Source organism: Hyposmocoma kahamanoa, unplaced genomic scaffold (assembly GCF_003589595.1).
Source record: "Hyposmocoma kahamanoa isolate Upper Pololo Valley unplaced genomic scaffold, ASM358959v1 92, whole genome shotgun sequence".
Classification (NCBI taxonomy): domain Eukaryota; kingdom Metazoa; phylum Arthropoda; class Insecta; order Lepidoptera; family Cosmopterigidae; genus Hyposmocoma; species Hyposmocoma kahamanoa.
In genome coordinates, this window is record NW_020654748.1 from 23296815 (window position 1) to 23315183 (window position 18369).

The 18369-nt window shown below is 34.3% G+C and overlaps 1 protein-coding gene across 6 annotated transcripts in view; it reads left to right on the forward strand.

Moving 5' to 3' along the window:
* The window catches only part of LOC113236420 (uncharacterized protein ZK1073.1), a 152991-nt gene that overhangs the window by 48336 nt on the left and 86286 nt on the right, over positions 1–18369 (forward strand). For 2 of the 6 annotated variants that reach the window (XM_026472468.1, XM_026472471.1), the window contains exon 1: positions 10435–10522. The exons of the other annotated variants lie outside the window; for them this stretch is intronic. In XM_026472468.1, coding sequence (XP_026328253.1) covers positions 10493–10522 — 30 coding nt within the window. In that variant the 5' untranslated portion in view covers positions 10435–10492. Of the gene's footprint in view, positions 1–10434; positions 10523–18369 lie in introns of those variants that run through there. 6 annotated transcript variants of the gene reach the window in all.

Below are 18369 nucleotides of genomic sequence, written 5' to 3' on the forward strand. Positions count from 1 at the left end.
AGGGAAGTACTGCCACCTTACACATTGCTGCAGTCAAGCAGTAATGTCAGCATTGCTGCGTTCCGGTTTAGAAGGGTTAGGGAGCTGGTGAATATACAGGCACATGGGAATTGTCAACTTATGTCTCAGCGCCCCTCAGATCTTTGCGATTTAAAGCTCTGAGTGGCACTGCAACTGGTATCAACAGGCGTCTAGCTTACCATCAGGCGCACGGCTTGTTCGTCCCGTCACTTGATATTATAAAAAAAAAGCCATGGCAGCTTAATTGAAGAACGGGTGCTCGATTGAGAGGTTGATGGTTCGAGTCCCTAGGGCAGCACGTATTTATGATTTTAGTTCTAAGCTACGTACATTTGCGAAGATTTATTAGCAATACCTTTCTCTAATGGTTAGGGAAAACATTATGAAACGTGCATGTCGAAAAAGTTTCACAACTCTTGGAAAACTCATAAAGCAACCCGCTTTGTTCTAATGTGGCGGACTATATAGTAAGTCCTTTTCTATGTAATAGATTTCCTTAAAGTCCAAATGATTCCGAAGTTCGGACTTTAGAAAATAGTACTATAGCCTTTCTATTAGTTTACGAAGACAGCGATGGCTTTCTGGAATAGTTGCCTATTTCAAAATCATCCAGATCACCAGGAATATGATTTAAAAACAACAGCAGAATATCTAAAATGCTGGGCAGACAAATTGTATCTAGGCTCATGTTATCGCGTGTTTATTTTAAACTATAAAAACTTGGTGTGTTTTTTTACAATAAATTTAGCTCATTCTGAGTGCATCTGTGTAATAAGGCAAAATATGAACTATTTTGGTTTAGGCCAATATTTTTGAAATGCTGCAAGTTATCGCTCGTAAAATATTAGAGAATTGTGTAGTTTAACGGATTGTACGCGCGCCTAGCGGTGACAAGAAGAAGTAACATTTCCTACAGAAATATTTTACTATTGCGTAAATATTTGAGGTACTGAATAGAATAGCGAATTATGAACTGAAACTAATAATAATAATATAATAATAATAATATTTATTGTCACAAAATAGATTACAACATATTGATGAAGTCCCTGACTCCTGAGCTAGGTATAACCTGTGTGACAGGAGCCAGTGCCCTCTCCTAAATGTTGACAAGTCTTAAGCCTATTGCATGAGAAAAATATAAATTAAAAATTTAATACAAAAAAATAGAAGTGAGAAAATCTATTATTAAAAGTCTCGATAAAAAGTACTCTAAGTAATAATTATATAACAAGTTGGATACATTGTAATATGCAAATTGTGATAAATATATGTACGTAATTTTGTGTACGAGGGTGTGTGTGTGTGTGTGTGTGTGTGTTTGGGTGTATGTGTTTGTCTGAGTTAGTGTGGGTATTGGAATATTTCGTGATGGAAAATTTATGCCACATAAACAAAAAACATTCGCTATAATTTTAAGACTATACAAACCTATAATTTTAAAACTATACAGACCTTACAAAGAGTTTCTAAATGGTTTACGTATAAAGGAGTTTTCTTTCAACAAAAACAGATCACGTGACTGAACCCCTAACTACGCCACAAGCTTTATTGATGACGTAGTTTTGGGTCCAATGACGTAACATGTCTGTTTCGGAAAGAATTTGTATAGTTTTATTGTATGTATACATACTACTTATTGTCTTTCGCAATGGTTCAATGGAACCCTATATTAACGGATTATGAACACAAAAGATGACACTATGCATTGACTTACAATTATATGGACGTCGGGTCCGCGCTAAAAAGTGTCCGAACTTATAGGGCGTTAAAATCGTATACAGAGCGTCATTCACGCTTTAGTCTCCGTTTATTCGACTGACAGCGAAGCAAGCAAAATTAGACAGTACTGCGATGACATTACAATTTAAATTCAACGTTTTAGCTTTTTCATATTCCTTTACATCTCACTACGTTTAAATAGGTTGAATTGGGATATTTTTTTCGTGGTATTAGATCCGTCGTCCATTTATTTGTAAGTCAATGACACTATGTAACATTTTTTTTTTGTCACCAAGTGACGAGACGAAGGAGTCGTGGCCCTGGTGGTAAGCGACACGCCTGTCCATAACAGTTGTAGTGGCTCTCAGAGCTTTAAATCACAATCTTTGCTGCTGCGCCCGTTACCCTGAGACATAAGTTGACAAGTCCCAAGCGCCTGTAATTTCACCAGCACCGTTACCCTTCAAAATCGGAACACAATAATGCTGACATTACTGCTTGGCGGCAGAAATAGGTAAGCGTACTTCTTTAGACGAACTCTTTCACAAGGAACTGGATTCCTGAAATTAGCTTCTATAGTTGTTACAGTGGTATTTCAATATTTACAAAAAAAAAAAATTACGTAGCCTAATATTGGTAATTTACAAATAATCACGCAAATGTAACTATTTCCATATTCTTTGTCATCAATTTGTAGAATTTTGGTTGAAATATGCCATTGATTTGAAATATAATATTTAAATGAAAATAAACCCGAAAATTTACAAGTTTCCTTAATACAAAATTCAACTTTTCGTTGTCCTGATTAAAAAAACAAAGTGTTTGGAGGGAAATAAGGTTTTTACATTCTTTTATGTTAGAACCAATGATATGTTACACTTGCACAGTGTTATTTATTATAATATGACTAAAAAACTGTAACCAGATTAAGACTATTATGAAATATGCTTACAACTCTTTAACATCCAATCTATCTGTAATAGTAACTAAAATAATAAAGGACGTAAAATTTTAACGGTACACTAGAAAACGAATTTTTTGCAGGGCCCACTGAAAACAGCCTCGTAGCACTTTTAGTGATATAGCAGTTTGCTAAGTGGATTAAGGAATACGTAATACCACCGCGCATTATCTGCTATTTAAATTACATAATTAATTTATTGGACCAAATCTATTTTATACCGTAGATTGTCAAGCAACTACGAGTATTTTATAGCTCCATCTAATTCCGCTAGATGGCGCTGACCCGTTTTATGCAAATACGAATCGCAGTGTTAAGGTTTTTCCTTGAATGGTGTCTACTCCGACAGAATTTAGATTTTGTGAGATAACCAACGCTGCTATCTATAGACATCTAGGATACGAGTCCTTGTGGAAAAGAGGCAACTGGAACCTACCTGATAGTTGTTTTAATACTTTTTGCATGGTTTATTTGTATCGCTTGTAGATTTTGAGAATGAACACGCGGTGTAAGCATTTTTGGTCCTTTTAATTTTACAGTCGCATCACGTTTTATGTGCTTTATCGGTTTTCTTTTTATTAGCCGACGTGAAAAAAAGGAGGAAATTCTCAATTCAACTGTATTTTTTTACAACATTAAATGTCGGAGTGATCGCGTACGACACAAATTTTGAGCAGCGATTTCGATTATTGTTTTTTTGTTAGAAAAGTGATACCTCATTGGTAGTCTCATTGAAATTTAAAGAACATATTTCACATTAACGATAATAACGGATAACACACGTATTTAAGTCGATTTTTTTGCTTGACAACGTCGGCAAAGACAGCTGTATACCGCAATTTCAAAAACTGAGATTATTAACAGTTCCTTTAATATATATATTTGAAACGGTTCTTTTTGTTCGGAGAAATCTCACACTCTTCAGCAAGGTGGAAAATACACGAAGACACTATAAATTGAAACTGGTTGCCTGTAAGACTAACCTCTTTCATGATAATATTTGTGCGATGGCGCCAAAACTATACAATGAGCTGCCTAATTATATACTTGAGACTAACGACAATGCCAATTTTAAAAAGCGATTATTTAATTTATTGACTGGGAAAGCATATTATAAAGTCAGCGATTACTTAAATGACAAGAACATAGAATAATAGTTAACCACCACAAAATAATGACATAAATATAATTAAGAATTTAAATTTAAATTAAGATTTGACATTATGTAATTAAAATGTAGTAGTATACTGTTAAATTAATTTAATTATGTAAATTGTATGCCGTAAAATTGGCAATACGTACTGACACAACAATGTTAAATAAGACCTTATAGACGTGCGTATACAATAAATGATTTGATTTGATTTGAGAAACTACCATAGATATTGGAGAAACTACCCTCGTTTGCTTCATTTTTATTAAAGTCATATGAAGGGTTGTACTACACTAACAACGTCACTTTATAAAGTCTCGTCTACACTAACCACTGACGTAGTACCTAATACTGTTTCCGAGCCGGGGGGTACCGACCACTATCACGATTGAAATTCGAATGATGACCAATCTCGATAGCTTCACGTACTTCCCGCGGAATTAAATGTTTTTCTCTCGCCAGTACGGACACTTTATCAAAATTAATATATTGCGAATCCGAATCCAATGAGTTTATCTGCAGAGCCCCGAAAGTCCCGGTTCTTCATATTACCTATGAGTTCCGTCGTGTGGATATGTTACGGCCGGTCTCTCCTATGTAACTCCGGGAACATTCAATGGCTCCTTATCCTTCGGTGAACGCACCAACTGTCTAAATTGCATGCGAGGGCGGAAAATCGTCTTGATGCTATCTTCGGCATAACAAGTATCCGATTTTGTCCGTTACTCCCTTAATGTAAATTAAGTATTTCGGCAGCCTCTCCACTACCGTCGGACGAGGACGAGCAGATGCGCTCACGACACGATTACACACGACATATTTATATTTATATTGCCTCCAGGGTGGAAAATTAGGGGATGAAGTCGGTGTTGTAAAAAAACATACACGACTCTGAAGTTTTGCTGGAAGCTTTGCCTTTCATTATTTATTATTCATACGAGTATTCCCCCTTGGGTTATAATCAGACATACTGTGCTTACCATTTGTTTTATATGTTACGCTTCAGTCGTAATGTAATTTGTAAATAACTTCGTTTTATACCAGGACATTGTGTTGTGAAGTGATATTCACACAAAATAGTGACGTTATTCGGTGTTGTGATAAAAACAATTGAAATAAGCACGTAAACTACTGTACTTCAATGTTGTGTATGTGTATTGTGCCGCGTGTAAATAAAATACAGTGAAATGTGGTTGGTGTGATAAAATAACGTGAAATTTGGAACGAAACATTTATTCCTTCCAACCTAAGTTAGGTATGTCATTGAAATGTACCTTATCTGATACGGAATTTATCCACCTTTTTAACCATTTATAACGCATTCCATATAATTATACAGATTAGCTACATTTAACGCTTTTTGCGACAACAGACAGATTTTTTAAATTACTGTTTACTACCTGGATGTGCCAAAGGATACACAGGACAATGTGGTCCACTTTTGGGCCCGACGTTCCCATAACGATTTTAAGCAATCGTCCGTTACCGCTGATTTAATATAATTTCACCCAATATAAGTAAGGAGGAAATATGTTCAATTTTTTCCACAAACTCCACTTATTCTAAATCCGGTGAAATTGAGATGTCACTCCAGCGACGTGCAGTGGCGCGCTTGATGGATGATTAGCATTCAGAGTCGATGCCACTTATTTTTGGAAGGCCTGTGTGTCGTAAGAGTTGTGAAAAGATTGTAAAAGTCCTTTGGCTGCTTTTTTGTTATAATACAGGGTGTAGTTTTAATAAATTATTTCGTTGACGAGGTCAATCTGCACGCTCCTATTTGCAACTAAATATTTGTTGTAAATCGAGTTTCGTTCAAATTTAATGATCGATTTTAGTTCGATTCCCCTTAGGACTAATTTAGGAAGTATGTGCCAGACAACCACGGCAATTGCCTGGTCTCAAACTAGGTAATTACCTGTGCTACATTCATGAATAATCAAGTAAATCAATTCAATGGAAAGACAAAGCGAGTCGTCTAGATCAGAAAGCAAATAAACATTTTGTAATAATACAAAATGTTTATTTTGTTTGAAAATCACATTGAAATAAATTGATACAAAAAATCTTTAGCTCGTACGCAACTTGAATAGATCGTCATAATAGGATAGGGAATTGCCTAAATTTGAAACCAGTCTGAGACAAATTTGAACGAACCTCGATTTACAACAAATATTTAGTTGCAAATAGCAGCATGACAGCACCCAGCATTAACATAATAGAAAAGCAGTCAAATGAATGTCATCGATTCTGAATGCTAATCCCAAGGGGTAGTCCCAAGGGGAATCGAACTAGGGACATCCTCATCCAGCGCCCACGGTGCAAACCGCACCATTGGGGTGCACGAAAGGAGCCTCCCCGCACGACGCAACTATACGCCAATTAGCAAGTCCTTTCACAATTATGGCAAGCTTTATGCCATCGATACTATAGGAATAAGATAGTACAAACCGTTGAATTTTAAAATACAAGGTCAAGGAAAACAAGAAGTATAACAAAAACAAAATTAAGTTCAGAAAGAGGTCAAGAAATAAAGACGTCCAATAAAAAAACAATACAATTTCTTATATTACAGAATTAATAATGCAAAAATAAAGAGATTCAGTCGGTAAATATATTATAGTCATATGAAACCGATCTATTCATCAAAACACTATGTGCTCAGTTCACCTATATTAAAGGACTGCTAAGCTTTAGGCTCGTTACATACAGAACGTCGAAAACGCGTACTATCGTGGTTGAAGAAAAATTTCATGCATTTACACGGCGATTGTATATGATTTCTATGTTGTAGGGAAAAAGTATATTTTTTCTAATTCAGACAATTTAATAGGTCCACAAGTGTGTTAGTAACTCTTGACCTGCGTTAGTACTTAATAATCATCTTCAAGACGCTGTTACTGCTGCCTCACACTACGTCTACAAGGGAGTTCGTTTTTTTTGCGTAATACCGCGTTGAAACTGTTTTCGAAACTCGAGGCACTAAGAAATTGCGATAGCCACAACAGTACACCGAAGGCGTTGTTATATTGGATGCGCAGAGCATTGTAACCCTTTTGAGAGACTCTGACCTACAGACTTGTAGTACAGAGAAGTGCAGAATGTTTTAAATAACGTTATTTTAACTGTAGCTGTACGGGCCAAATCTGCGGTTTTCACGGTAAAACCGGGTTAGATGGCCATAATCGCAATATTTCAATGATCCGCTAACGAGATGGTGATAGTTATTGTTCAGTTCGCATCGTATCGTGTCTAAGTGCAAGTGTACGGCGAATATGCTGAGTAAAAAAAGAAAAAGTAAGTAAAAACCTTGTTATAAATTTTTTTGGAGGGTTCATGTTTTACATAAAATATGGATTATTTTTGTATTAGTATATAGTCCACATCCAATAAGCTACATATGTATGTTCAAAATTTTACGTATCATGTTTTTTCTTGTTTAAATTTTAGGTGTGGCCACCTCTCCCGGAATATTGGGACAGATGGCCAATCAAAATCGGTGTAATATGGCCATGTGACCAACTTATACTGATCACACAAAGGTCTAATATATTAATAAAATAATTTATTTATTTTCGAACTTGTTTTAGATGCATACTATATACAAAAGGTAGCCGCAATGAGAGGGAATTGCACTGAAGAATCATTAAAAGCAGCTATTAATGCTTAGGAAATGTTCCAATACTTGTAAAGGGTTCGAAACTTTGGTTTGTTTGAAAAAGAAATATACGCAAATCTAAAAAAAATATACGAAATATATGTAAATCTGGAAAAATAGTTTCATTTCATAAGTGTAACAATAGCAAATACCAAAGAACTCATAGCTATTAAAGTTGCTGGTGCTATGAAACCCGCCTCATCGAAGACTGGTTCCAAAGCGTCGTGTGCCAGTTTTGGGTTCAAGAAAACTAAGAATTTGACGACATGAAGAAAAAAGAAGACTTATAAAAACAAAACATCAAGTAAAAGACCTATCTAAGTCTAGAAATAATTACTGGCCATCTTACCCATAGTCCTCTGGTCATCACATCCGGACACCTCGTAAGAGATGGCCAATCGTATTTTTTTTTTAAACAAATTTTAAGGTTGGTCTCAAGACATTTTGTTCTTTCTTCTGTTAAATAATTAATAGTTAATTGTTTAAGGTTTAATAAGAAATAAAGATTTGCAATGTAATATATATACTTTTACTTTGATAGCGTTTAGAAAAAACTATGGCCATCTACCCCGGTTTTACCCTATATAGCAAATGATATAATCTATATTCTTACAATCCACATTATTCCTTAAATAAATAATAATAAATAACGCACACACTCAACATAGCCCCGCACTAGGGAAACCCTGTGTCGCGGGTGCCATGGACACACACATAGACAACCACAAATTACACCCAAACTCACGAGAGAAATAAATGTAGGCCATACAAACATTTCTCCCGGCCCGGGAATCAAACCTGGGACCTTTGCGTGGCAGTCCAGCATGGTAACCCTTCGGCCACTGAGGCAGTTATTAATACGGTTATAAATTGAATGTTTTCATGTCAAGATATGGTTAACACTTAACCCTTTCGTAAAATTAGGGAATGTAAGGGTCGTATTCTAGAACTCTACTCAATGCTCAAGTCAGGATTTGAGTATGGTTTAAAGCACTCGAAATCATACTCAAGTCCTTGCCTTTAGGGTCGTATTTCCAGTGCTTGAAATCATACTCAAGTCTGCTCAAATCCTGACTTGAGCATTAAGTAGAGTTCTGGAATACGACCCTAAATGTAATACAAGGGCAGAGTTATCATTGCAAATTAGTAAGTATATTTTTATATTTATAACATTGGTAAGTAACATCTATCGCTCATTTATTTGTAACACAGTCATACTTCGTAAGTAACATCTTTAGTTTATGTTATATAGGTATATCTCATTGATACGATTACACAAATATACCTTCCACATAAGCACACCCTCCACCCACGCAGGCGCATATTCACTTGTTTAGACAATATTCTTTCTTTTTTAACAGTTTTTATTATAACATATGGTTAACTATAATTAGTTTCACTCTATTTGTATATTTTCTAATTGCAATTTTATATACAATTAGTGTACTATTGTTGACCCGAAGATAACAAAAATATAAGAGTAATATTTTCTTCAAATTTAAATGATAAAACTAATACTGAGGTACCTTCCCTATTTCCAACAAACAAAGAATTATCAAAATCGGTTCACAAATTCAGGAGTTATCGCGTAACATACATTCAAAAAGAAAAACACAGTCGAATTGAGAACCTCCTCTTTTTTTGTAGTTGGGTAAAAAATAAAATGGACAGTACTTAAATGGTATCACACACAAAAATGTCAGTAGATTTTTAATATAAAATGTACAATATATATCATTGAATTTTATCAGTACGTTGTTGTCAATACTACTCTATGGAAAAAAATTGGCAGCTATGCTGAAAGTAATTGATAATCGCACAGTAAAGCCCGTAGTTGGTTTTTTAAGATCGATATAGCGAAACTGGGTACCCTGTACTGTCATATCTAATGTTTAATTTGAAGGCAAACGCTGTTACCGTCCATGATAGGGTTAAGCAAACATCATCTCGTGAGATCGCAAACTGTCAAGTACCAGGACTCCATGACATCATGAAAAAAAAACAGTTTTAAGGTTTCGCAGTCAAACTAGTTAGAATCTCAGAAAGAAAACACACTTTAAATTCGTTCAAGATTTGTATTTAATTCTACTATTAGCTAATCACAATTTGGTACAGTTTTTTTAAATTTTTCTTACAATCAAACGTTTTGGACAACCAAAAGCGAATGCCTCCACCACGTGTCTCGCTCGGCCTCCTTTACCCCAGTTCCCCACTTCCGTTCGATTTCGGTGTTGCCATTTTAAGGAAATGCAAAAATCACAATATTAAGCAAGGAGCGTATACACGAATGTCTTTGATTTTAATAGAACCTTACACTAGGGACCTTTGTCTTTTTTGTTTGACGGTTAGCTTGTCTGTATGTTACACGCTTTTCTAACTTTTACTCGCTAAGACTCACAACTTTTACAAGAATCCTTACAATACGTACTTTCAATGAAATCTGAAACGAGCTACATAATAAAGATATAGCTTAGTGAGAAACTTCGTAATGACATCATCTAGTTCTAAAAAAAATATGACAAATTAAAATAACTCTTTTATAAAATAGAGTTAAAAGATAATGGGAATAAATCGAATTGAATTAACGTCTAAGGAACACAATAATTTTGTTCCTGTCTGAATTTTCTTTATTTAATTATTACTAACATTAATTTTTAAGTGACTTTGTAAGTAACGCTATGGATGCAAGTGACCTGAAATAAATTGATTATTATCATAATTTATTTTTAAGTGCTTATACATTTTGACGTGTCTCATGTATTTGTTTGCACATTTTATAAATAACATTTCCGTATTTCTATTTTCTAACTTATTTGTCGAAAGGAATTCTGGGCTTTAGCCCTGGCGTGTGAAACGCGGCGTTTCGACAGCCCGTGTACGCTTGTGTACTGTGAGGCTTCCCGTTTCCCTCATTGCACTCCCGTCTCTCCCGGCAAGTGGTCGCGCCCTCTCTGTGTTGTTACCGTTCTCTGTGAAAATGCCTGATACGGACGAGAAAGGTGTTCATGTAAGTTTCTTTCTAACTTTTTTATAACTAAAATCTCTGTAATACGTTCTGTTTTTCATACAGTACAACTTAGAAATTATGGCAAAAGTTGAAGGAAAATACTTTCGTTAAGTCCTTATGAAGTCTTTGTGTTTTGATATTACAATAGCCTTGCGTACTTTGTTTGTTATGACATATTTTATAAGAGCTTTGGACACAATATGAAAAAAAATCAATTGAAAATGAAAATATTATCTACAAGACGAATACTTATAGAATATTTGTCGCTGAATATTCCTATTAGGAATTCCTTCGTGTTTTCTTATTTCCATTGTGTTATTTTTTTATTACTTCATCAGTGTGGTTGGTCACTTGCTTATTTATAAATGTCGGAAACTAGAACACAGTTCCAGTTATTAATTTTATTTACTTTGGTCATTTTCATTTGTGTCTACGTCTGAGTGGACAAACAAGCATTTTTTAGGATACACATTGTACCTTTGTTGTCTGGGCACTTTCAATATGATGCTTAGGAAAATTTAAAAATATAACTCCTATTATTTTGCAGTCATTGTAGTAATGTTACGAAAGTGATTTCAAAATGCTTTTAGCGAAAAGTGTGTAAATTTTAATTTTGAACGAAAGCGGAGAAAGTTTTACCTTTGTGGACGGTGACGCCGTAGCTCGCCGCCGTAGCCGTGGACACGCCCTACTCAAAACTTATACTACGTGACTGCGTTGTTTACCAACAAACGGTTCGGGGTGTTTCTCTCCCCGCGTATTACGTATTTCTACATTGCTCAAGATATTTCATAATATTTATAAATTTTTTGTTTCATTTTCGTATAATATTATTGATGGTAGGCATAAACGCAATTACACTAAAAAGAAAAGCATATATTTCACATTTCCTTTTTTTCTTAAATTAAAAGTAACTTTTTAAAATTTTTATTGTGAACTTGATGATACACAACTTTCATAATTAATTATTTATATGAATAAAATACATAACAGTCCGTGACAGTAGGTTTTCTACACGACACCAAGGAAATGAAACTATTTTTTCCGATCTAAATCACATATATTTGTTTTTCCTTAGTTGTATCAAAAAACCTACCTCTCAGGAAAATATGTTCAATTTAGATCCGAAAAACAGTTTGATTACCTATTAAGAGTGGATGCAACCTTAAATGGTTTTGATTAATTCCATATAACAGCGAAAGGGTTGAATCAAACACATTAGAAAAAATACATAGTAAAATTGAAAATATACACTTACTATATGGGTGAAAATACGACTCTAAAAATTTTAACGATAGAAAAAAAAACAAATTTACCTCGAAATTTTATAAGGAGACCGCTGTATTCAGTAGGTACTTGACATATACCAATTTTTTTTTTATATATCAACTGAACTACATATATATTAAAAATAATAAGGCTTCAATTTCGTTTGTAAAAAAGTAAATTCTGTTATAGAGAAGGCGCCCCTGCCACCCGACCCGCGCAATAAAACCAATTCAGTACAGGAAAAAATTGAATTCGAACTAAAGTAGTATCAATTTTTAATTTACAATTGTTAAAATCAACTAAGACAGTTTGTACAATATACAGTTGTATATAATTAATAAATTATCAAACTATAACATTGCGATGACTAAAATAAAATATAATTTAATCGAACCACAGCGAACGAAGCTGTCTTGGCAGCCATTCAAATTTTGAACAAACTACGAACTGAATTACTAGGCCGTTCCTCAGCCGATATGATATAATATTTAATTAAGTAATGTAAAAAAATATAATTGTGTCGTGATAAAGTTTAAATTTTTAATTTCGATCTGTGACCTGAGATAATTGAAATTAAAGTTCACTATGTATATTAGAAAAATATTTAGTAGTAAAAAAATCAATTGTGCAAAACTGTAAAAATAGAAAAGTAAAAAAATTCATAATAAAAATACTGCTTTACCGTGTCAAACCAAAGCACTGCAGAAAATTCGTCCGATTCGTATTTTAGAAAAAAACGGTTTCAAAATGGCTACCGTAAAGATATTATAACGATTTCCCGCGAAAAAATGTCAGAAAATTAAACTTACACTTACAACCTAAGAACTGGCAGTGCGGCCAGTCACGAAGGACGGAAAGTTTTGTTACCACTACCAGTACAAAACACTAATATTAAAAACATTTTAAGAAAAAAACTGCAAAAATATTTTTTTGGGTATTTTGTAATTTTTGAGGTTAATCACAGAAAAAGATACGTCTAACTTACTTTGTACATTAGATATGAAAGAAATCTACCCAACCATTATAATTTTCCTTTGTAAAAGAAGTTATTTTATGTTGAAAAACAATAATATAAATTTTCCCTGATAACAGTCGAAAGAATCTTGTAATTAAATTACAAAACACTGTATTGAAGCCTTGCAGTGTTTGGGTTTAACACGATAGGGCTGCGCTTCGGTCTAGTATATTTATACAGTACCTCTTAAATCTTCGTCGAGCTCAAGTGCGTTCTTGTCTGGAGTACTGTTGTCAATTATGGGGCGCTGGGAAGATCTGCCCGCTGTTATCTAAATGTATTAAATTGGCCGGATCGGCCCAGGGGACTCATTGGCTTTTCGTTTTTGGAGGCAAATCTCAAGATCCTCGCACATTGCTCGAACTTGCCTTTTGTCATTTTGTAAGACACATTTCGAGTGTACTCACTCAATAGATTAATCAATTCCGCCAGTTCCCCGCCTTCCGTTACAGTTTAACCAGACCGGGCTAAAGATGTTCGTTCATGTATGGTAGATAATCCTATAATTCACACGAAGTTTTCTGCCTTCACATTCATTATTCAAATGGAGGTTTTAGCCAGGCTCCTTTTTCCCATACGATAGAATTTGAACATTTTTAAAGTGAAAGTGAACGACATTTTCTAAGACATTGGAGAAAAACGTAAAGCCTAACTCATTTCCTTAATGTAGTCCAGAAATAATGTACGTAGTGTAGTCTAGGCTCTACTCTATGAGTAGAATCACTGGCTGAGTGAATAATAGTTTTGTATTTAGAATGTGTTTGAAATAAATATAATCTCAGTACAGAGTACTAAAAAAACCGACCTCAAAAGTACGTGGAATTACATCTATTTGCTAAGTTTCATTGAAATATACCCTAGTTCGCCACTATACAGGACTTGATACTGGAGATAATAAAAATAGGTTCTCACTACGAGACTACTCAAAGTATATCGAGAGAAAAACGCCTTGAATTGGAGAAATAGCATAATCAACTAAATAATTGCTAAAAGTAATTGCTCCTAAATTAAAGTCAGGTGCTATTTATAAAAATGAATCTTCATGCGTGAACAGCCACCCTTTGAGGTGGTTGATTTTCTTCAAAATAAAATGGGATCACTATGGAATTACCCCCTTTCCAACAAAAAAAGAATCATGAAAATCGGTTCACAAATACCGGAGTTATCGCGTAACATACATACAAAAATAAAACAAAAAAAAGAACATACAGTCGAATTGAGAACCTCCTCCTTTTTTGAAGTCGGTTAAAAATGAAATAGAAAGAATAGAACATCTTGATAGTTCGTAATGTTTTGAAGCAAGTTTTGAAGATTATCCCAGTATATATTTATAAAAGTACCTCTCGCTACGCATCCTAAGCTACGTCCGAAGTCTACAGTAGTGAAGTGTACTGTATCAATTCATATTCGGTCCTCTGCTGTACAGTAACTCTTTCACAATTACCACCATATCTATTTCCGCTGCCAAGCAGTAATGTGAGCATTACTGCGATCAAGTTTTGAAAGGTAAGGTTGCTGGTGAACCTATTCTCTCTCATGGCACTTGTCAATTTTATATCTCAAGGCGACGGGTGCAGCGGCACTGCCCTGTGGTATTGAAGGCTCTGAGTGGCACTGCAACTGTTCGCACACCACTTGTTTGCCCGGCCTCTTGATATCATAAAAAAATAGGTTGTATAGTTTATGATTTACTTATAGTTTATAATGCAAGATCTGTCGTTGTGGGAATCTTTGGGAACATATGTCCAGCAGTGAACACAATGTAATGTGTTCACAATGTAGGTAGTAAGATGTATATTACCGGTCAGTTACGATAACACGATCCATTATAAAATGGATAATTATTCCTAGTACATGAGTTATAAACGCAAATAGCCTTCTCGCGTTGTTTAAGAAGACCGCATGTATTTAAAATTCATTACAGTAATATTCTAATAAGACTTCTTAATTATTTATCTCGGGGTCGGTAAACACGTATCGTGGTATGTAAAACCTTTTTACGGGTGCGTTGGGGCTGTGCAACCTATAATTACTTTCGAAATAGTCTTTGAGAGCTTGTTACTGGTATTTTTTTTAAACAGAGTTTGTTCAATAGATTATTTGATTCTTAATGAGAAAGGAAAATTAAAAATTCAATTAAGCAAATTACATTTGAAATTTCAGACTGATTAAATACTACGCACTCGAGCGGCAGATTTTCTCGAGAAGTAGAAAACTTTAGTGGTTGTTTTTCTAATAAAATTTTTATTTTATTAATTTAATCCACATACATTTTTACACATCTTTTACAAATGTATAGTACAAAGGTCAATTACATAAACTTATTTTATGTATACACATATCATAAACCCTCTATGATGTGTTCAAAAACCGCAAATTACGAGCAGCATAAAAATAAACTATTTTGTTAGAAGAAATTTCTTATCTGTGAAAATGTTATTATTGCTTCATAGTAACATAAAATCGATTTTATTATTACATTAAAATTTCGAACATCTCTGATAAACAAAACAATTTAATTCGACCTCAATTCTACTATCAGTCGAGATCTTAGACTATGGAAACCAAAGGACATGTCATATTGACATATATAAATCAGACGTTATATGTATATGATGCATTAGACGGTGAAAACATAAACATTTTATTGTCTTTGTTTAACTACTGCGTGCCGTCGTAAGCCAACTACATTGATTTATCTCAAACACAGGAATTGAAAAAAAAACCGACCTCAGAAGTACGTGGAATTACGTTTTATTTGCTAAGTTTTATTGAAATATCCCCTAGTTCGCCACTATACAGGACTTGACACTGGAGATAATAAAAATAGGTTCTCACTACGACACTACACAAAGTATATTGAGAGAAAAACGCCTTAAATTGGAGAAATACCAAATTCAACCATTAAAGTAGTTGCTCCTAAATTAAAGTTAGGCGCTATTTATAAAAATGAATCTTCATGCGTGAACAGCCACCCTTCGAGGTGGATGATTTTCTTTAAAATGAAATGGGACCACTATGGAATTACCCCTTTTCCAACAAAAAAAGAATCATGAAAATCGGTTCACAAATACCGGAGTTATCGCGTAACATACATACAAAAAAAGTACATACAGCCGAATTGAGAAGCTCCTCCTTTTTTGAAGTCGGTTAAAAATACGTAACGTCATCTTAAATGCCAACTGTCCTCATTTTACCATTTTTGGAGTACCCTTTGACATCTGTATCCGGTTGTCAAAGGCAAGTACATCAAATGTTAAAACCAATGTTTGGCCAAATGTTTTAGTGAATTATTCGCAAGAATTGTAATAAAATGGACAAAAATATTGACAGTGAAAACTATTAAGTATTGATAAAAACGCTTCACTGCCGCATTAAGGGGTGCGGCAGTAGAAAAAGCGGAAATAAACCGAATGTTAATTATGTGTTCTTTTTCTGCCCATAAATCGTACAATAACCGAAATATTTCATGAAATTAGACTCATTTAAGTAGTTTATCCAGAAGTCTTGCCAAATTTTGCTTTGGTTACTTTAGATTGCCTATTTGTTAGTATATTTCGATGATTGTTGATAACGATTATTTTGAGATATTGTTGTTCTTGTAAGCAGACATATTATCGATATTCTGTTATTGAAACAATGCACTACGAGGTTTTTATTATTTCATTATTATTATTTTTAAACTTTACCTACAAATGAAAAAAGAAATAAAAAATGGTTGGAAATTATAGGACTGTCGAACATAAACATTGGATCAAATACCATCTTCGTTTGTTCGCTCCATTCAAATTTAAATAGAACTTTGAATGTAACTAGATTACATGATAATGCAATTCCATCGTTACATTTATTGGTAAATAACTTTATATTTAATTTTGACTAAAATGGCTCGTTACTTGCCTAGTAATAATAGCCTAGTACTAATCATACTTTGATTACAGTAAACTACACTAATTTGTAAACATAAAAAACAGTTTCAACATTCAAACCACACATTTGCATGTCGATATTGACTTATCTATGATTATGATACAACACTAAATCCGTGGATATTTTTGGTTTAGGTAGGGACGTTTATTCCGTAGATAAGGCAGCTCCTTTCCTTTATTTTTTTTCCATCCTCTAAGGTCGAGATGAAGTTTTATTCGAAATGAAATGTTAATAGAAAACAATTTTGACAAATTTCACACGTTACGTCATAGAGCTTATTGTTTAGTACGTCCATGCGTTACGTGGATATCCAACGACATGATAGTTGGGGCCGACTCTAGTTTGTCTATGAATTAAATAAAAACTACGGTTGTGTAATATACGTGAGAAAAGTTTTTATTTGCCGCCAGGTCGCCAGTCGAATCATCCGTTTTGTGAACACATCGTAGAAAGCTTATAATATGTGTTTAGATAAAGCAGTGTACGTATACATAATTAGGCATTAAAACACTGGTGTGATGACTCGTATTTTAAAGCATTTCATTATATATCAGTCACATAAACTACTATTAATCGCTGCATAATGAGGGTTCTTATGCCGAGAGGCCTAAGTAAGGGTATGAGATTTTAAAACAAGAAAAATACGACGTCCTTTTTTTGAAATTCATTTTAGTTCTGTGTGCAGTACTTCAATACTCATAGTATGTGTACAGAATTTTAATGAAATTTTTCAGCTCCGTGGCGAGTACTACCTATAGACAATAGAATTTTGATTCAGAACTAAAAATAGTGTATATAGGATGGTTTATGGAAGAAAATATATAGAAAATATATATTATACGCCTAAAACAAACTTGGGTAGAAAAATAAATTAAAATTAGTGCTCTAAAAAACAGAATTCATGTCTATTGTAAATTATCAATGTCGTGTGAGCGTGTGTATATAATTGCGTGTGTGTATATGCGATGGTGCGTGAATGTCTGTCTCCCTTGCCTTAGAGATTGTGGTTGTTAGGCAGGTAAAACAAAGAAAGAAACCACTCGCATCGTTAGAGCTTCCTGCTCGGCTTACATGGCGCACGACTTCGACTAAATAGACATGCATTTTTGTTATCCAAACACGCAACAGTTAATGTGTACAAGGTAATAATGTATAGATTTTAAGACTTTCGTGGTTGTGAATAACCACGAAAGTCTTAAAATCTAATAAATGATTATCACTAGTATCAGGTTTCTTACCACGGTATGACTTCTTTTTATTTTCCCGATATTTCGGAACAGTTACACGCTCCATGGTCACGGCTTGACTGGACGGCGGCAGATGACAGCTTTAAGAGCAGACATATTTGTCTACCCTCTTGCGCTGTCGATGACTACCTTCATCGCGATTTGTTGTGGCGTTACCATTGTCACTAATTTTTTTCACACAAACCACACTCACTGTATCCACTAACAAACTGTCCAGTGCATGGAATCCGGTCCTTAGTGCGTGCAGTAATAAAAACAAAAACACCTCGAGTTCAGTTTCGCGTGTGCATTTTCATTATTTTTTTTTTGTTGGAAAGAGGGTCCTCCATAGTGGTCCCATTTCATTTTGAAGAAAATCATTTCTATAGGGAGGCTGGTCACGTACG